Below are 15,304 nucleotides of genomic sequence, written 5' to 3' on the forward strand. Positions count from 1 at the left end.
GGTGATTGCTCCATTACTCAACTATGATGCCAGGATGGGACTGGCAGCTGGAATGGTTATAAACTTATCGGTATGTTCATGTGTTTGATACCCATAAGAATGGTTGGTTTTTAAGTTGGTTCACCAAAATTGTCACAATCGTCATCCTTTTCCCGCCTCCTTTTCGCGGACATGGGACCGGCTATATTTAGAAAGACATAGCCAGAGTTCATGTGTTACAGTCAGTAATATACAAGGAGCTGGCCCGATTGCGTTCACATGACACTGTAAGCAACATCAAAGGAGCTTCATACAAATTTTATTTCAGGCTGACAGAGATTTCCATGAAATGAACAGCAAGGAGCAAAGCCCGATTATGGGCGGATCAGGCCACCAACGTATTGACTCAAGCAAAAAAAGGGGGGAAACTCATATTAATTAAGAGATTTAGTCGTTTAGACATAACCAAGAACACAAACTCAATATACGGATGAACTATCCAGACGAATTTTATTTCAGGCTGACAGAGAGTGCCAAGAAATGAAAAGCAAGGAACAGAGTCCCGTTATGGATGGATTAGGCCCACATACGTATTGATTCAAGCAAAAAAAGTGAAACTCATATTAATAGAGGTTTAGTCAGTTAGACATAATAACCAAGAACACAAACTCAATATACGGATGAGCCATCCAGAGTAGAATTAGGCTGATTTGCTGACTTGGACTATACTAATTGGTAATGCAAAGCAGAGACAAAGCACTACTGAACCCTTATTTTCTTTACTTTCAGAATTCTAAGCCGTATTACAACCAATCAACAGCCATTTAGTGGATCATATTCTAGTGGCGCAGACCAACATTACCTAACCCCACTGGGAAGAAGAAGTAGCCAAGAAAGAAGGCCATGCCATCATTACCAAAGCATTCCCAACACTACCCCACTTCTGAAGAGATTTGAACTCCTGCCTTGATGATGTCTTCTGCACACATACAGGGCCTCAACTTTGGACTTTCAGTGTTAGATAACTATGATATGTACTACAGATTACACACAGGAGTTGATTTGATTACTGACCCTCATGGCAGATTATGGTGTTGGTACAGTTAATAGCCAACATGAATGAACAGAAAAAACGGTGAGAAACATTTGAAGTTTAACTTGCTCAGTCAAGGCATGTTGAATGTTTTACCATGACCTACAAATTGCAATTTATTTTCGAAAATACACCACACAAAAAGTTGAATTCGAGGACTTTCACTATTTATTTTCCTTTCTTAGTATTTGAAGTACTCCCTCAGTCTACCTGTGGAGTAGCCGAGCTGCTCTTTAGAGTTCAGACCATAGCACCCAACCGCCGGGGTTTCCCCCATCGCACTGCTCCTCCACAGAAAAGAAGGGCGTAAATCAGAAATAAGGAAGTGAATGGGAGCGAGTTAATTCGCTTCGCCTTGTTATGTACCTAGTGTTCCCCTTTAGCATATACTCCTTCCGTTTCTTTTTAGTCCGCATATTAGGTTTGGTTAAAATCAAACTTTATAGAGTTTAACTAACTTTATTTCACAATATGAAATTAATATTATTAGATGCACCATGAAACGTATGTTCATACTATATAATTTAAGTATTGTAGATGTTCATATTTTTTTTATAAATTTGGTCAAACTTTTTGCAGTTTGACTTTGACCAAATCTTATACGCGGAGTAAAAAGAAACGGAGGGAGTACTAGTAAATGACCTTAGAGCATCTATAGGCGCCGGTTTATTATTGCCTCTAGGGCATATTTCCAACAGTCTCCCACTTGCACTAGGGTTATTATTATATTTCTTTGTTCATGATAATCGTTTATTATCCATGCTAGAATTGTATTGATAGGAAACTCAGATACATGTGTGGATACATAGACAACACCATGTCCCTAGTAAGCCTCTAGTTGACTAGCTCGTTGATCAATAGATGGTTACGGTTTCCTGACCATGGACATTGGATGTCGTTGATAACGGGATCACATCATTAGGAGAATGATGTGATGGACAAGACCCAATCCTAAGCCTAGCACAAGATCATGTAGTTCGTATGCTAAAGCTTTTCTAATGTCAAGTATCATTTCCTTAGACCATGAGATTGTGCAACTCATGGATACCGTAGGAGTGCTTTGGGTGTGCCAAACGTCACAACGTAACTGGGTGGCTATAAAGATACACTACAGGTATCTCCGAAAGTGTATGTTGGGTTGGCACGAATCGAGACTGGGATTTGTCACTCCGTGTAAATGGAGAGGTATCTCTGGGCCCACTCGGTAGGACATCATCATAATGTGCACAATGTGATCAAGAAATTGATCACGAGAACGTCAGCAGACGTGATTCTAGTGACCGTCGTCGGCCAGTGCTCCTAGTCTGCATCCTTTTAGAGACACTCTCCCTAATCAGCGCCCCTTGCGGAAGTAGCAGCCCGCCGCCCGTGGAGGCGGTGTGTGGGCCAGCCCAACAAACCAGGGCTCCACTCAAACGGGTGCTGGTTCTCGATTTTGTGGCTGGCTCTGTTGACCCCTGACCACTAACAAATGGACCAGTTGTCCGCTAATCAGTGGCTCTGTTGACGGTTGACTTTTAAGGAAAAAGGTCACAAAAATGAAGAAGAATGAAACAGTTCATGAATTTGAAATTTTCATATTTACAAAACATGAAATTAAAAAATAATCTTAAATTAAAAAACGTGAATTTGGAAAAGTAATACAGAAGTTCACAAAAAATGAACAAAATTTCATGATTTTTGAAAAAATACATAAATTTGAAAAATGTTTGCCAGTTTGAAAAAAAATAAACGGATTTGGAAAACTTCATGGATTTGAAAAAAGTTCTCAGTTTGAACAAATGTTCACCAATTTGAATAAAGTTCACAATTTTTTTAAAAGTTCACGGTTTTGATAAAATGTTTGAGTAGTTGAAAAAAAGAAGAAAGACCAAGCAAAATTCGTCCGGGAAAAAACCAAAGGGAAACCGCCCCAGAAAAAATTGGTGGAACCTTCTAGAAAGTTCACAAAACTACTGAGAGAAAAACTACACAAACCAAACAAGAGATATGGCGTGCGCGCCGCAATTCGGAAGAGAGAAAATGGGTCGAGCCCAAGGATTAACGGGGGTGTGCGCCAAATTGCGAGGATACTAATAACCAGCGCTCCTGGTGCTAATTAAGAAACGGCCCCGAAGAGTCGTTCGCTCGCCAACATCTTCCCCGGAGCGAACCGTTCTCTCCTCTTGTTTCTCTACCAAGCGACCATGACGTCGCCACCTTTGGTCCTCGATGGAAGACTTCTCTAGCGACTAAACTCTGACGAGTTGCTCCTCCACCATCTTCCGTCCCCAAAGGCCTTAGTCACCGCCACCCCTACTTGCCGCCGAAGCAACTCGCCATCGTCAATGCCCCCTCTTGTTCCTCCTCATCTAGCCCCCCTCATCCTACCTCCCATCTCCCTCTAGATCCCTCCCCTATCGTACCATTGTCCTTTTCCACGGATTTTGAAATATGTGGGTTGCCATGTCCCAATTTAGTAATGAATGCTAGAAATTAATGTTGAATGAAAATTAGTAAGGACCACATGCGTATGCGGCGTATGCTTGTGATGGTTATGCACATATGGTTACGGTTGTGATGGTTATGAACAAATGGTCATGCTTATGCTAGTGATGCTTACATATAATCCAAATGTTGATCAAATGTTGTAGTGGCACGAAAAACTCCATTGATGCAGACTACGTTAGATACAAACTACCAAATGTAATCTCGGCAAAGCATGCTTAATCAGATGCAGACTCCCAAATAAAGTCTTGGCTCAACATGTCTCAGCACATACAAGGCTACCAAACAACTGCAGTTGCATGTATTCAGCACATCCGCAGTCAACATGTCTCAAAGGGTAACATCCATGCTAGGATGAGAACTGCTACCAAACACACCCTCAGTTTTTAGACTTGATGCTACTTTGGAAAGCTCATAGTATAATCCCACCAACAGAAAGAAAAACTCACCACACTTAGTTCAGTTTATACATCCCTGATCTGACAATAGAAAAGATAGAGAGAATCGAAGTAACTCTAACTATTTGTGCATGGCTACCCACCGATGATGCAAGAGACATGTTGATGGCATCAGTACCATGGAAAAGATTGAAAAACTATCAGCTTGACTATACGCCGTCATTGTACAAGTAGCGGGCTGAGAAGTGCATCTACAGATCTGAGGTCGGCTCCGTATCCAGCACAGTCGTTCACCTCCGACGGAGTCTTGGGTGACCATGCTTCAAGACAATGAGATCAGCACGAGCAACGCGGTCCCGATGAGGGAGCTCCGGCGAGGGGTCTTGGGCCGGATCGCTGCGCTGGAGGTGTTGTCCGCCTCGGGATGTGTCGTGGGTGTCGGCGGTTCTGCTATGCTCTTTGGAAGCGTTCTCTGTGGTGCCCCGGTGTCTGGAGTACCGTTCGGAGATGCTTTCGGCGCCATCCCTTGATTTGGTGTACTGTTCGAAGATGGTTTAGGTGTTGCCCCTTCATCTGTTGTTGTACTCTCTGGATTGAGTTCATCCACTGACATCACATTGATCGTGCTCTTTGGAGACTTCTTCTTTGGAGACTTCTTCGACGATGACGATGATGGGGAGGAAGCAGAGGGCGACGATAGTGGGGAGAGGATCGAAGGCTTAGCAGTACCCAGAGAGGGCCATGAAGACGGGGTCAAGGAAGGTGACAAAGCTACAGATGTGGATAGAGAAGGGTCCACGGTCGAATCCATGAAAGAAAACAAGGACAATGCCGCCGACGAAGACCACGGCCGTGACCGAGCTGGAGCTGCAGAGGGCGACGAAGACGGGGCCATGGATCGTTTTGAAGACGGTGACGAAGCCAATGCCAATGATTTCGGTGAGGAGGAAGGCGAAGCTGGGGAGGGTGACGGCGGTGACCAGGGGGGCGGGGAGAGGGTTGACGACGGCAGTGCGCATGTTCCAAATGAGGCGTTTGCCTGCAATTTAAACATATGTTAGTCGGTACAAGATTAAAATGTGCGCACCCACATTTGCAACGAACCTCGTACAAACATGTGGCTTAGGCGTGGATGGATACCTTGCAGTAGGCGATGCTGTCGCAGCCGCACTGGAGGCGCCCGTTGGCCACGTCGGTCGCCAGGGGGGCGCCGCCGCCGCTGCTCCTCTGCACGTAGCATGCCATCAGAATCACAATTAATGAGAACGCATGTGCAAAAGCCAAAAAGTAAACTAGTGTAGGTTTTTTTTTACTACCATGTAGAAGTCGACGGCGATGTAGTTGGGCCATCGCTTGGCGGAGGCGTCGTAGCAGGCCCTGAGCTTGGTGATGAGCGGCGCGGAGTTGTTGACGCAGGCCCAGCTCTGGCTGGGGTTGGTGGTGAAGAAGTTGAGCAGCACAAGGGACTGCCCCTTGGAGTCCATGGGTTTCGACTCGGCCCGCTTAGGGCATGCGCCCACCACCAGCCCATCGCCCCCGTCTGCACGCACATTTATTTTATTTTCTCTTTACACCACAGGAAGAAATGATCCATGGCGATCCATCGAGATTCGAGAAGAAGAAGGAGAGAGGTGACGTACATTGCGTCTCGACAACGTAGTCCCACTCGAAGGCGGCGCCGTCGGAGCCCTCGCGGCCCTGCTTGGAGGTGAAGACGAGGAGGCGGTGGTTCTGGGCGATCATGTCCTTGAGCAGCGGCCAGTCGGCGCCGTCCTTGGGCATGCTGGCCGGCGGGAAGACGTACTTGGTGAGGCCGGCGGCGGAGAGGGCCTTGCCGAGGGCGCCCGCGGCGGTGTACTCCTCGACGAAGAGCGTGACCACCTCGTCCGGGTTGGCGTTGAGGAAGCCCTCCACCTCCTTGAACACCTTGGACGCCCGTTGCTGCATGCATGCAGAAGCAGAAGCGGCACGTACGTGCGTGCATGGTGATTAGATTAGATGGCGGTGAGACGTTGGATGAGAGGTAGGGTAGTAGGCGGCGTGCGCACGTACGAATGCGGTGACCTCGTAGCATTTGCCGCTGAAGGAGTGGCAGAGCCAGAGGTCGTTGTTGTAGTCGTACGTGTCCAGCATCAGCCCCCTCACGCCGTTCTGCATCCATGCATCGTCCACGTTGAGAGCAATCGTCAATGAATCTTGAGATGGAATTCCACACCTTTTTGTGGAATTCATTCAAAGAGAAGAAGGTGTAGGTGGGTAGGTACCTTGAGCTGGTCGGCGACGGTGTCCTCCTGGTTGGGCATGGAGAGGACGGGCGAGCCGGAGGGGGTGGTGGTGCCGGCCATGGCGAAGGAGTTGTGCGTGGTGAGCCACGAGTACTTGTTGAACGGCAGCCCCGTGCCCTGCAACGCACACGCACGTTACGGAAGTCGGAGCAGCGGAACGCCGCGGAACCTACATTTACGAACGAAGCAAGGAAAAACGCGCATGGGTACGTACGTGGGTCTTGGGGTCGATGGGCGTGATCCGGGAGCACACGGCGGCACCGGCCCCGACGAGCGGGGAGCAGGAGGCGCAGCGCATCCCGTCGCCGCACGGCGACTGCGAGCCCGCCGCGCACTTGTCGCCCACCAGCGCGGACCCCGAGGCCGTCCCGGCGACGAAGGCGACAATCAGGACAAGGAGGAGGCTGCTGCGGCGAGCCATGCCGACGGCGACGGCGGCCATCGTTCGCTCGCTCGCTCGCTCGCTGTGGGGCCGGCCGATGGAAAGAGAGAGAGAGAGACGGAGAGGGAGGGAGGAAGGGGAGGGGTCGTCGGGACGGACGTAGCGTCGGGCCGGCGTGGTCAGGGGACGAATTAAGAATGTGCGCGGCCGGGGCGCGCGCGGAGGCCGGGGGCACGCACGCGCGCACGGACGGACGGGCATGCCGGGAATAGCAGCGGCTGGCAGCTTATGTTGGTACGCGTATGCATGCTGTTCACCGGTTGGTTTGGTACCGTGGTACGTGCGTACGTCCGGTCAGGCTGGCCTCATCGTTGTGCTAATTCGTGCGCCGGCATGTGCAGGTGCAGCCGCCGCTGAGCCGCAGCGGCAGAGAGAGAGCGACCGGACACGAGACAGAAGAAAATAAAACAGCGGCGAGTGGGCATCATGTGCGGCGGGCATGCATGCATGCTGGATTGCTGGTGGGTGGGTGGGTGGGAGGCCACTGGCTGTCAGCAAGGAGGGAGGCCACCTCGTCCTTTTGCGACGCGTCCTTCTCCTCTCCTCGATTTATTTTACTTATTATTCCACGTACACGTACTACTACTCCTCCTACTATACACACGCCAGTACAGCCAGTGAGTGAGTCACCTTTCATTTTCAGGTCCACATCGATCGATCGAGCTGTACGCACGTATCCAATCCAACTCCCATCTTTCTTTCTGTTCCTATACTACCTTTGTGCATGCTCCTTTTGCGTGTCTACTCCACTCACGCGTGTCATGTCTCACACTCAGAGGGAGAAGAAACGCGTACACGTGATCGATCCACACCCATCCATCCATGCATCCCCTTTTGATTGATTCTTTTGATTGATTGCTTGTATCTTTGCAAGGTAGGATGAGTACGAATAAAGCTTTTCTTAAATTTAAGAACAAATACTAAAATAGCTTCCGCGTAAGTTTTAGCTCTTTTAAGTAGAGGAGCATCATTACAAGTCAAAGTTCCAACGCAATTAAAGAATTCTTGAATGGCAGTTTTTTCTATAACATTCCTTTGTCCCAAAACAAAAAAGTTTTAGCAACCAGATTAGTGCAACGTTCAATTTTAGAAGTTCTACCATAATCTGTTTCTGCCATACCAAAATCACTCATGGTGATACGTTCAAAGCAAGCAAAGAAGCAAACACGAAAGGGCGAACGAATTTTTGTATATATTTTTGTAAAACTTTTTACAAGTGTGTGTGAGGGGGGGGGGAGTGGGTGAAAATGAGAGGCAAATGGCAAATAGAGTCATTGCAAGGAGATGAAAATTTATGTGTAGGTACTTGATAGATGGTGATGATGTCTCCCCGGCAACGGCGCCAGAAATTCTTTCTAATTGCTTGTATCTGCGTTGATAATTCCCTGGAGAGAAAAAGATGATGCAGCACAGCAAAAGTAAGTATTCCCTCAGTTAGGGCATAGCCAATACATAGCCTCAGGGTGATGCCTCATATGCCATGTAGGATCGGATGACAGAAAAAATAGGTTCGAATGAGGAAGCGGGATTCTCTTCAGGAGGCGGGTGCTTAGAGACAAAATGTATGGTTTGGTGCATCAAGTCGGAAAAATTGAAAAGAAGAGAAGAGATACATGTGAAGTGAGAGTCACTTTCTATTTTTTGATGAGGCCAACTAGTAGTAGCTTGCATTGAAGAGAAAAATCAACACATATTTATTAAAATAATTTTCCATTATACATGCCCTTAGGCCAACTTCACCGCGCGATCCCAAACAGACGTCCGGTTTGGCCGGATTTTGTCCCTTTGGGTAAGGCAATGGGGTTGTATTCGGGTCTGTTCTGGGATGCGGTGGTCGTGCGTCCAGCGTGCGGCCGCATCCTTTAGCTCCCTCTTGTTCGCCTCCATATTAAAAAGAGATCAACGTTTCAAATACCAGCGGCCTAGTTCACGCCAGCAGCCCTAGTCACGCTGGCAACAGAGCCAGCGGCCTACACGTCCTCGCGGGCAACACAGCCAGCCTCCAATATGAATAGTTTTGTTCGCCGATAACATAGCCAGCAGTCGACAACACAGTCAGCCTCCAAAATGAATGTATTTCTCACCGGCACACAGCCAGCAGCCTAGCGAGTGGGCGGCACCCATGCCAGCCTCCAAAAAGAACGGCCACAGCCGATCGGACGACCTAATTCAGGCCGTCGGCGTCGAACATCTCCTTCAGCCTGGCCTCGAACCAGCTTCTTGTCTTCTCGCTCCTCTTGGTTAAGTCCATGCTCATGATCGCAAGGGCCACCTCCTTTGCTTTGGTTGCGGCATTGGTGGCCTCGATGTCGGGTTGTCGCTGCCTGGCCGAGACATTCGCGGCCTCGATTTGAGCTGCCTTTGATAAAAGATATCAAGTATTTCAGGTTTCTTAAGAGGATGGTCAGGCAAAGCATTAAGTAACTTGAGAAGCCTCCCCCAAGCTTGTGGGAGACTCTCTTCTTTAATTTGCACGAAGTTGTATATTTCCCTCAAAGCAGCTTGTTTCTTATGAGCAGGGAAATATTTAGCAGAGAAGTAATAAATCATATCCTGGGGACTACGCACACAACCGGGATCAAGAGAATTAAACCATATCTTAGCATCACCCTTTAATGAGAATGGAAATATTTTGAGTATATAAAAGTAACGCGATCTCTCATCATTAGTAAACAGGGCAGCTATATCATTTAACTTAGTAAGATGTGCCACAACAGTTTCAGATTCATAGCCATAAAATGGATCAGATTCAACCAAAGTAATTATATCAGGATCAACAGAGAATTCATAATCCTTATCAGGAACACATATAGGTGAAGTAGCAAAAGCAGGGTCGGGTTTCATTTTATCTCTAAGTGATTCTTTGTTCCATTTAACTAATAACCTCTTAAGCTCATATCTATCTTTGCAAGCTAAAATAGCGGCAGAAGATTCCATATCAAAAAGATAGCCCTCAGGGATAACAGGCATATTTTCATCATCACTATCATCATCGTATTCAGATTCAATAATTTCTTTTTCTCTAGCCCTAGCAATTTGTTCATCAAGAAATTCACCAAGGGGCACAGTAGTATCAGACATAGAAGCAGTTTCATCATAAGTATCATGCATAGCAGAAGTGGCATCATCAATAACATGCGACATATCAAAACGAATAGCAGAAGCAGGTGTAGGTGTCGCAAACTTACTCATAACAGAAGGTGAATCAAGTGCAGAGCTAGATGGCAGTTCCTTACCTCCCCTCGTAGTTGAGGGATAGATCTTGGTTTTTGGATCTCTCAAGTTCTTCATAGTGTCCAGCAGATATAAATCCCAAGTGACTCAAAGAATAGAGCTATGCTCCCCGGCAACGGCGCCAGAAATTAGTCTTGATAACCCACAAGTATAGGGGATCGCAACAGCTTTCGAGGGTAGAGTATTCAACCCAAATTTATTGATTCGACACAAGGGGAGCCAAAGAATATTCTCAAGTATTAGCAGCTGAGTTGTCAATTCAACCACACCTGGAAACTTAGTATCTGCAGCAAAGTGTTTAGTAGCAAAGTAATATGATAGTGGTGGTAGCGGTAACAAAAGTATAGACAGCAAAAGTAATGTTTTTGGTATTTCGTAGTGATTGTAACAGTAGCAGCAGGAAAGTAAAATAAGCGTAAACCAGTATATGGAAAGCTCGTAGGCACCGGATCAGTGATGGATAATTATGCCGGATGCGGTTCATCATGTAACAATCATAACATAGGATGACACAGAACTAGCTCCAATTCATCAATGTAATGTAGGCATGTATTCCGTATATAGTCATATGTGCTTATGGAAAAGAACTTGCATGACATCTTTTGTCCTACCTCCCCGTGGAAGCGGGGTCCTATTGGAAACTAAGGGATATTAAGGCCTCCTTTTAATAGAGAACCGGAACAAAGCATTAGCACATAGTGAATACATGAACTCCTCAAACTATGGTCATCACCAGGAGTGGTCCCGATTATTGTCACTTCGGGGTTGCCGGATCATAACACATAGTAGGTGACTATAGACTTGCAAGATGGGATCAAGAACTCACATATATTCATGAAAACATAATAGGTTCAGATCTGAAATCATGGCACTCGGGCCCTAGTGACAAGCATTAAGCATAGCAAAGTCATAGCAACATCAATCTCAGAACATAGTGGATACTAGGGATCAAACCCTAACAAAACTAACTCGATTACATGATAAAAATCTCATCCAACCCATCACCGTCCAGCAAGCCTACGATGGAATTACTCACGCACGGCGGTGAGCATCATGAAATTGGTGATGGAGGATGGTTGATGATGACGACGGCGACGAATCCCCCTCTCTGGAGCCCCGAACGGACTCCAGATCAGCCCTCCCGAGAGGTTTTAGGGCTTGCGGCGGCTCCGTATCATAAAATGCAATGATTTCTTCTCTCAGATATTTTCTCTCCGAAAGCAAATATATAGAGTTGGAGTTGGCGTCGGAGGGCATCCAGGGGGCCCACGAGGTAGGGGGCGCGCCCTAGGGGGGCGCCCCACCCTCGTGAGAAGGGTGTGGGCCCCCTGGTCTTCATCTTTGGTGATGTTTTTTTTTTATTTTTTCTAAGATGTTCCGTGGAGTTTCAGGTCATTCTGAGAATATTTGTTTTCTGCACATAAAACAACACCATGGCAATTCTGCTGAAAACAGCGTCAGTCCGGGTTAGTTCCATTCAAATCATACAAGTTAGAGTCCAAAACAAGGGCAAAAGTCTTTGGAAAAGTAGATACAACGGAGACGTATCATACACGTAGCGATTCAGATCGCGGCCGAATCCGATCTAAGCACCAAACAACGGTGCCTCCACGTTCAACACACGTGCAGCCCGGTGACATCTCCCGCACCTTGATCCAGCAAGGAGGAGGGAGAGGTTGAGGAAGAAGGCTCCAACAGCAGCATGACAACGTGGTGGTGATGGAGTGGCAGTTCTCCGGCAGGGATTCTCCAAGCTCACGCGGAGGAGGAGAGGTGTTGGGGAGGGGAGGGGCTGCGCCTTGGATGTGTTGCTGCAGCCCTCCCCTCGCCCCTCTATTTATAGGGAGAAGGGGGGAAGGGGGGCGGCCCCTCTAGATAAGATCTAGAGGGGGGGCGGCGGCCAACGGGGAGGGGGCTTTCCCCTCAAGCAAAGGGGGGGCGCCCCCTTTAGGGTTCCCCCCAAACCCTAGGCACATGGGCCCTAGGGGGAATGGCGCCCAGCCCACTAGGGGCTGGTTCCCTTCCACCTACAGCACATAAGGCCCTCCGGGGCAGGTGGACCCTCCCGGTGGACCCCCAGAACCCCTCCGGTGGTCCCGGTACAATACCGGTATACCCCCGAATATTTCCGGTGACCGTATGATGACTTCCCATATATAAATCTTCACCTCCGGACTATTCCGGAACTTCTCGTGACGTCCGGGATCTCATCTGGGACTCCGAACAACATTCGTTAATCACATACAAATCTTCCTAATAACCCTAGCGTCATCGAACCTTAAGTGTGTAGACCCTACGGGTTCGGGAACCATGCAGACATGACCGAGACAACTCTCCGGCCAATAACCAACAGCGGGATCTGGATACCCATGTTGGCTCCCACATGTTCCACGATGATCTCATTGGATGAACCACGATGTCGAGGATTCAAGAAATCCCGTATACAATTCCCTTTGTCAATCGGTACGTTACTTGCCCGAGATTCGATCGTCCGTATCCCAATACCTCGTTCAATCTCATTACCGGCAAGTCACTTTACTCGTTGCGTAACACATCATCCCGTGACCAACCCTTAGTCACATTGAGCTCCTTAGGATGATGTATTACCGAGTGGGCCCAGTGATACCTCTCCGTCATACGGAGTGACAAATCCCAGTCTCGATTCGTGCCAACTCAACAGACACTTTCAAAGATACCCGTAGTACACCTTTATAGTCACCCAGTTACGTTGTGATGTTTGGCACACCCAAAGTATTCCTACAGTATCTGGGAGTTGCACAATCTTATGGTCTATGGAAAAGATACTTGACATTAGAAAAGCTTTAGCAGACGAACTACACGATCTTGCGCTATGCTTAGAATTGGGTCTTGTCCATCACATCATTCTCCTAATGATGTGATCCCGTTATCAATGACATCCAATGTCCATGGTCAGGAAACCGTAACCATCTATTGATCAACGAGCTAGTAAACTAGAGGCTCACTAGGGACATGTTGTGGTCTATGTATTCACACATGTATTACGATTTCCGGATAACACAATTATAGAATGAACAACAGACAACTATCATGAACAAGGAAATATAATAATAACCATTTTATTATTGCCTCTAGGGCATATTTCCAACAGTCTCCCACTTGCACTAGAGTCAATAATCTAGTTACATTGTGATGAATCGAACACCCATAGAGTTCTGGTGTTGATCATGTTTTGCTCGAGGAAGAGGTTTAGTCAATGGATCTGCGACATTCAGGTCCGTATGCACTTTACAAATATCTATGTCTCCATTTTGAACATTTTCACGAATGGAGTTGAAGCGACGCTTGATATGCCTGGTCTTCCTGTGAAACCTGGGCTCCTTGGCAAGGGCAATAGCTCCAGTGTTGTCACAGAAGAGAGTCATCGGGCCCAACGCTTTGGGAATAACTCCTAGGTCGGCAATGAACTCCTTCATCCAGATTGCTTCTTGTGCTGCCTCCGAGGCTCCCATGTACTCCGCTTCACATGTAGATCCCGCCACGACGCTTTGATTGCAACTACACCAGCTGACTGCCCCACCATTCAAAATATACACGTATCTGGTTTGTGATTTAGAGTCATCCAGATCTGTGTCGAAGCTAGCATCAACGTAACCCTTTACGACGAGCTCTTCGTCACCTCCATAAATGAGAAACATATCCTTAGTCCTTTTCAGGTACTTCAGGATATTCTTGACCGCTGTCTAGTGTTCCATGCCGGGATTACTTTGGTACCTTCCTACCAAACTCACGACAAGGTTTACATCAGGTCTGGTACACAGCATGGCATACATAATAGACCCTGTGGCCGAGGCATAGAGAACAACACTCATCTTTTCTCTATCTTTTTTCGTGGTCGGGCATTGAGCCATGCTCAATCTCATACCTTGCAATACAGGCAAGAACCCCTTCTTGGACTGATCCATATTGAACTGCTTCAATATCTTGTCAAGGTACGTACTTTGTGAAAGACCAATGAGGCGTCTCGATCTATCTCTATATATCTTGATGCCTAATATATAAGCAGCTTCTCCAAGGTCCTTCATTGAAAAACACTTGTTCAAGTAGGCCTTTATGCTTTCCAAGAATTCTATATCATTTCCCATCAATAGTATGTCATCCACATATAATATGAGAAATGCTACAGAGCTCCCACTCACTTTCTTGTAAACACAGGCTTCTCCATAAGTCTGCGTAAACCCAAACGCTTTGATCATCTCATCAAATCAAATGTTCCAACTCCGAGAGGCTTGCACCAGCCCATAGATTGAGCGTTGGAGCCTGTACACCTTGTCAGCATTCTTAGGATCGACAAAACCTTCCGGATGCATCATATACAATTCTTCCTTAAGGAAACCATTAAGGAATGCTGTTTTGACGTCCATTTTCCATATCTCATAATCATAGAATGTGACAATTGCTAACATGATTCGGACGGACTTCAACTTCGCTATGGGTGAGAAAGTCTCATCGTAGTCAACCCCGTGAACTTGTCGATAACCCTTAACGAAAAGCCGAGCCTTACAGATGGTCACATTACCATCCGCGTCTGTATTCTTCTTAAAGATCCATTTATTTTCTATGGCTCGCCGATCATCGGGCAAGTCATTCAAAGTCCATACTTCGTTTTCATACATGGATCCTATCTCGGATTTCATGGCTTCCAGCCATTTGTCGGAATCTGGGCCCGCCGTCGCTTCTTCATAGTTCGAAGGTTCACCATTGTCTAACAACATGATTTCCAGGACAGGGTTGCCGTACCACTCTGGTGCGGAACGTGTCCTTGTGGACCTACGAAGTTCAGTAGCAACTTGATCTGAAGTTTCATGATCATCATCATTAACTTCCTCTCTAGTCGGTGCAGGCACCTCGGGAACATTTTCTTGAGCTGCGCCACTCTCCGGTTCAAGAGGCAATACTTCATCAAGTTCTACTTTCCTCCCACTTACTTCTTTCGAGAGAAACTCTTTCTCTAGAAAGGATCCATTCTTGGCAACAAAGATCTTGCCTTCGGATTTGAGGTAGAAGGTATACCCAATAGTTTCTTTAGGGTATCCTATGAAGATGCATTTTTCTGATTTGGGTTCGAGCTTTTCAGGTTGAAGTTTCTTGACATAAGCATCGCATCCCCAAACTTTCAGAAACGACAGCTTAGGTTTCTTACCAAACCACAATTCATACGGTGTCGTCTTAACGGATTTCGACGGAGCCCTATTTAAAGTGAATGCGGCAGTGTCTATAGCATAACCCCAAAATGACAGCGGTAGATCGGTAAGAGACATCATAGATCGTACCATATCCAATAGAGTGCGATTACGACGTTCAGACACACCATTACGCTGAGGTGTTCCAGGCGGCGTGAGTTGTG

At 47.0% G+C, this 15,304-nt stretch overlaps 1 protein-coding gene across 1 annotated transcript; it reads right to left on the reverse strand.

The window, feature by feature from the left end:
- Positions 1-3,828: 3,828 nt before the first annotated feature.
- On the reverse strand, positions 3,829-6,684 carry LOC119352504 (PI-PLC X domain-containing protein At5g67130-like). Its single transcript, XM_037619115.1, has 7 exons — positions 6,457-6,684; positions 6,222-6,359; positions 6,010-6,108; positions 5,598-5,898; positions 5,274-5,497; positions 5,098-5,184; positions 3,829-4,996 (listed from the first exon to the last, which is right to left on the reverse strand). The coding sequence occupies exons 1-7, from the start codon at positions 6,682-6,684 to the stop codon at positions 4,280-4,282; spliced, it is 1,794 nt and encodes a 597-aa protein (XP_037475012.1). The 3' UTR covers positions 3,829-4,279.
- Between the last annotated feature and the right edge of the window lie 8,620 nt (positions 6,685-15,304).

Source organism: Triticum dicoccoides, chromosome 2A, assembly GCF_002162155.2.
Source record: "Triticum dicoccoides isolate Atlit2015 ecotype Zavitan chromosome 2A, WEW_v2.0, whole genome shotgun sequence".
Lineage (NCBI taxonomy): Eukaryota > Viridiplantae > Streptophyta > Magnoliopsida > Poales > Poaceae > Triticum > Triticum dicoccoides.

Coding starts and splice junctions, on each gene's coding strand:
- LOC119352504 (XM_037619115.1), bottom strand. CDS start 6,684: ATGGCCGCCGTCGCCGTCGGCATGGCTCGCCGCAGCAGCCTCCTCCTT. Junction 6,109..6,221: donor CCGTCGCCGACCAGCTCAAG/GTACCTACCCAC, acceptor GCATGGATGCAG/AACGGCGTGAGGGGGCTGAT. Junction 5,498..5,597: donor CTACGTTGTCGAGACGCAAT/GTACGTCACCTC, acceptor ATGTGCGTGCAG/ACGGGGGCGATGGGCTGGTG.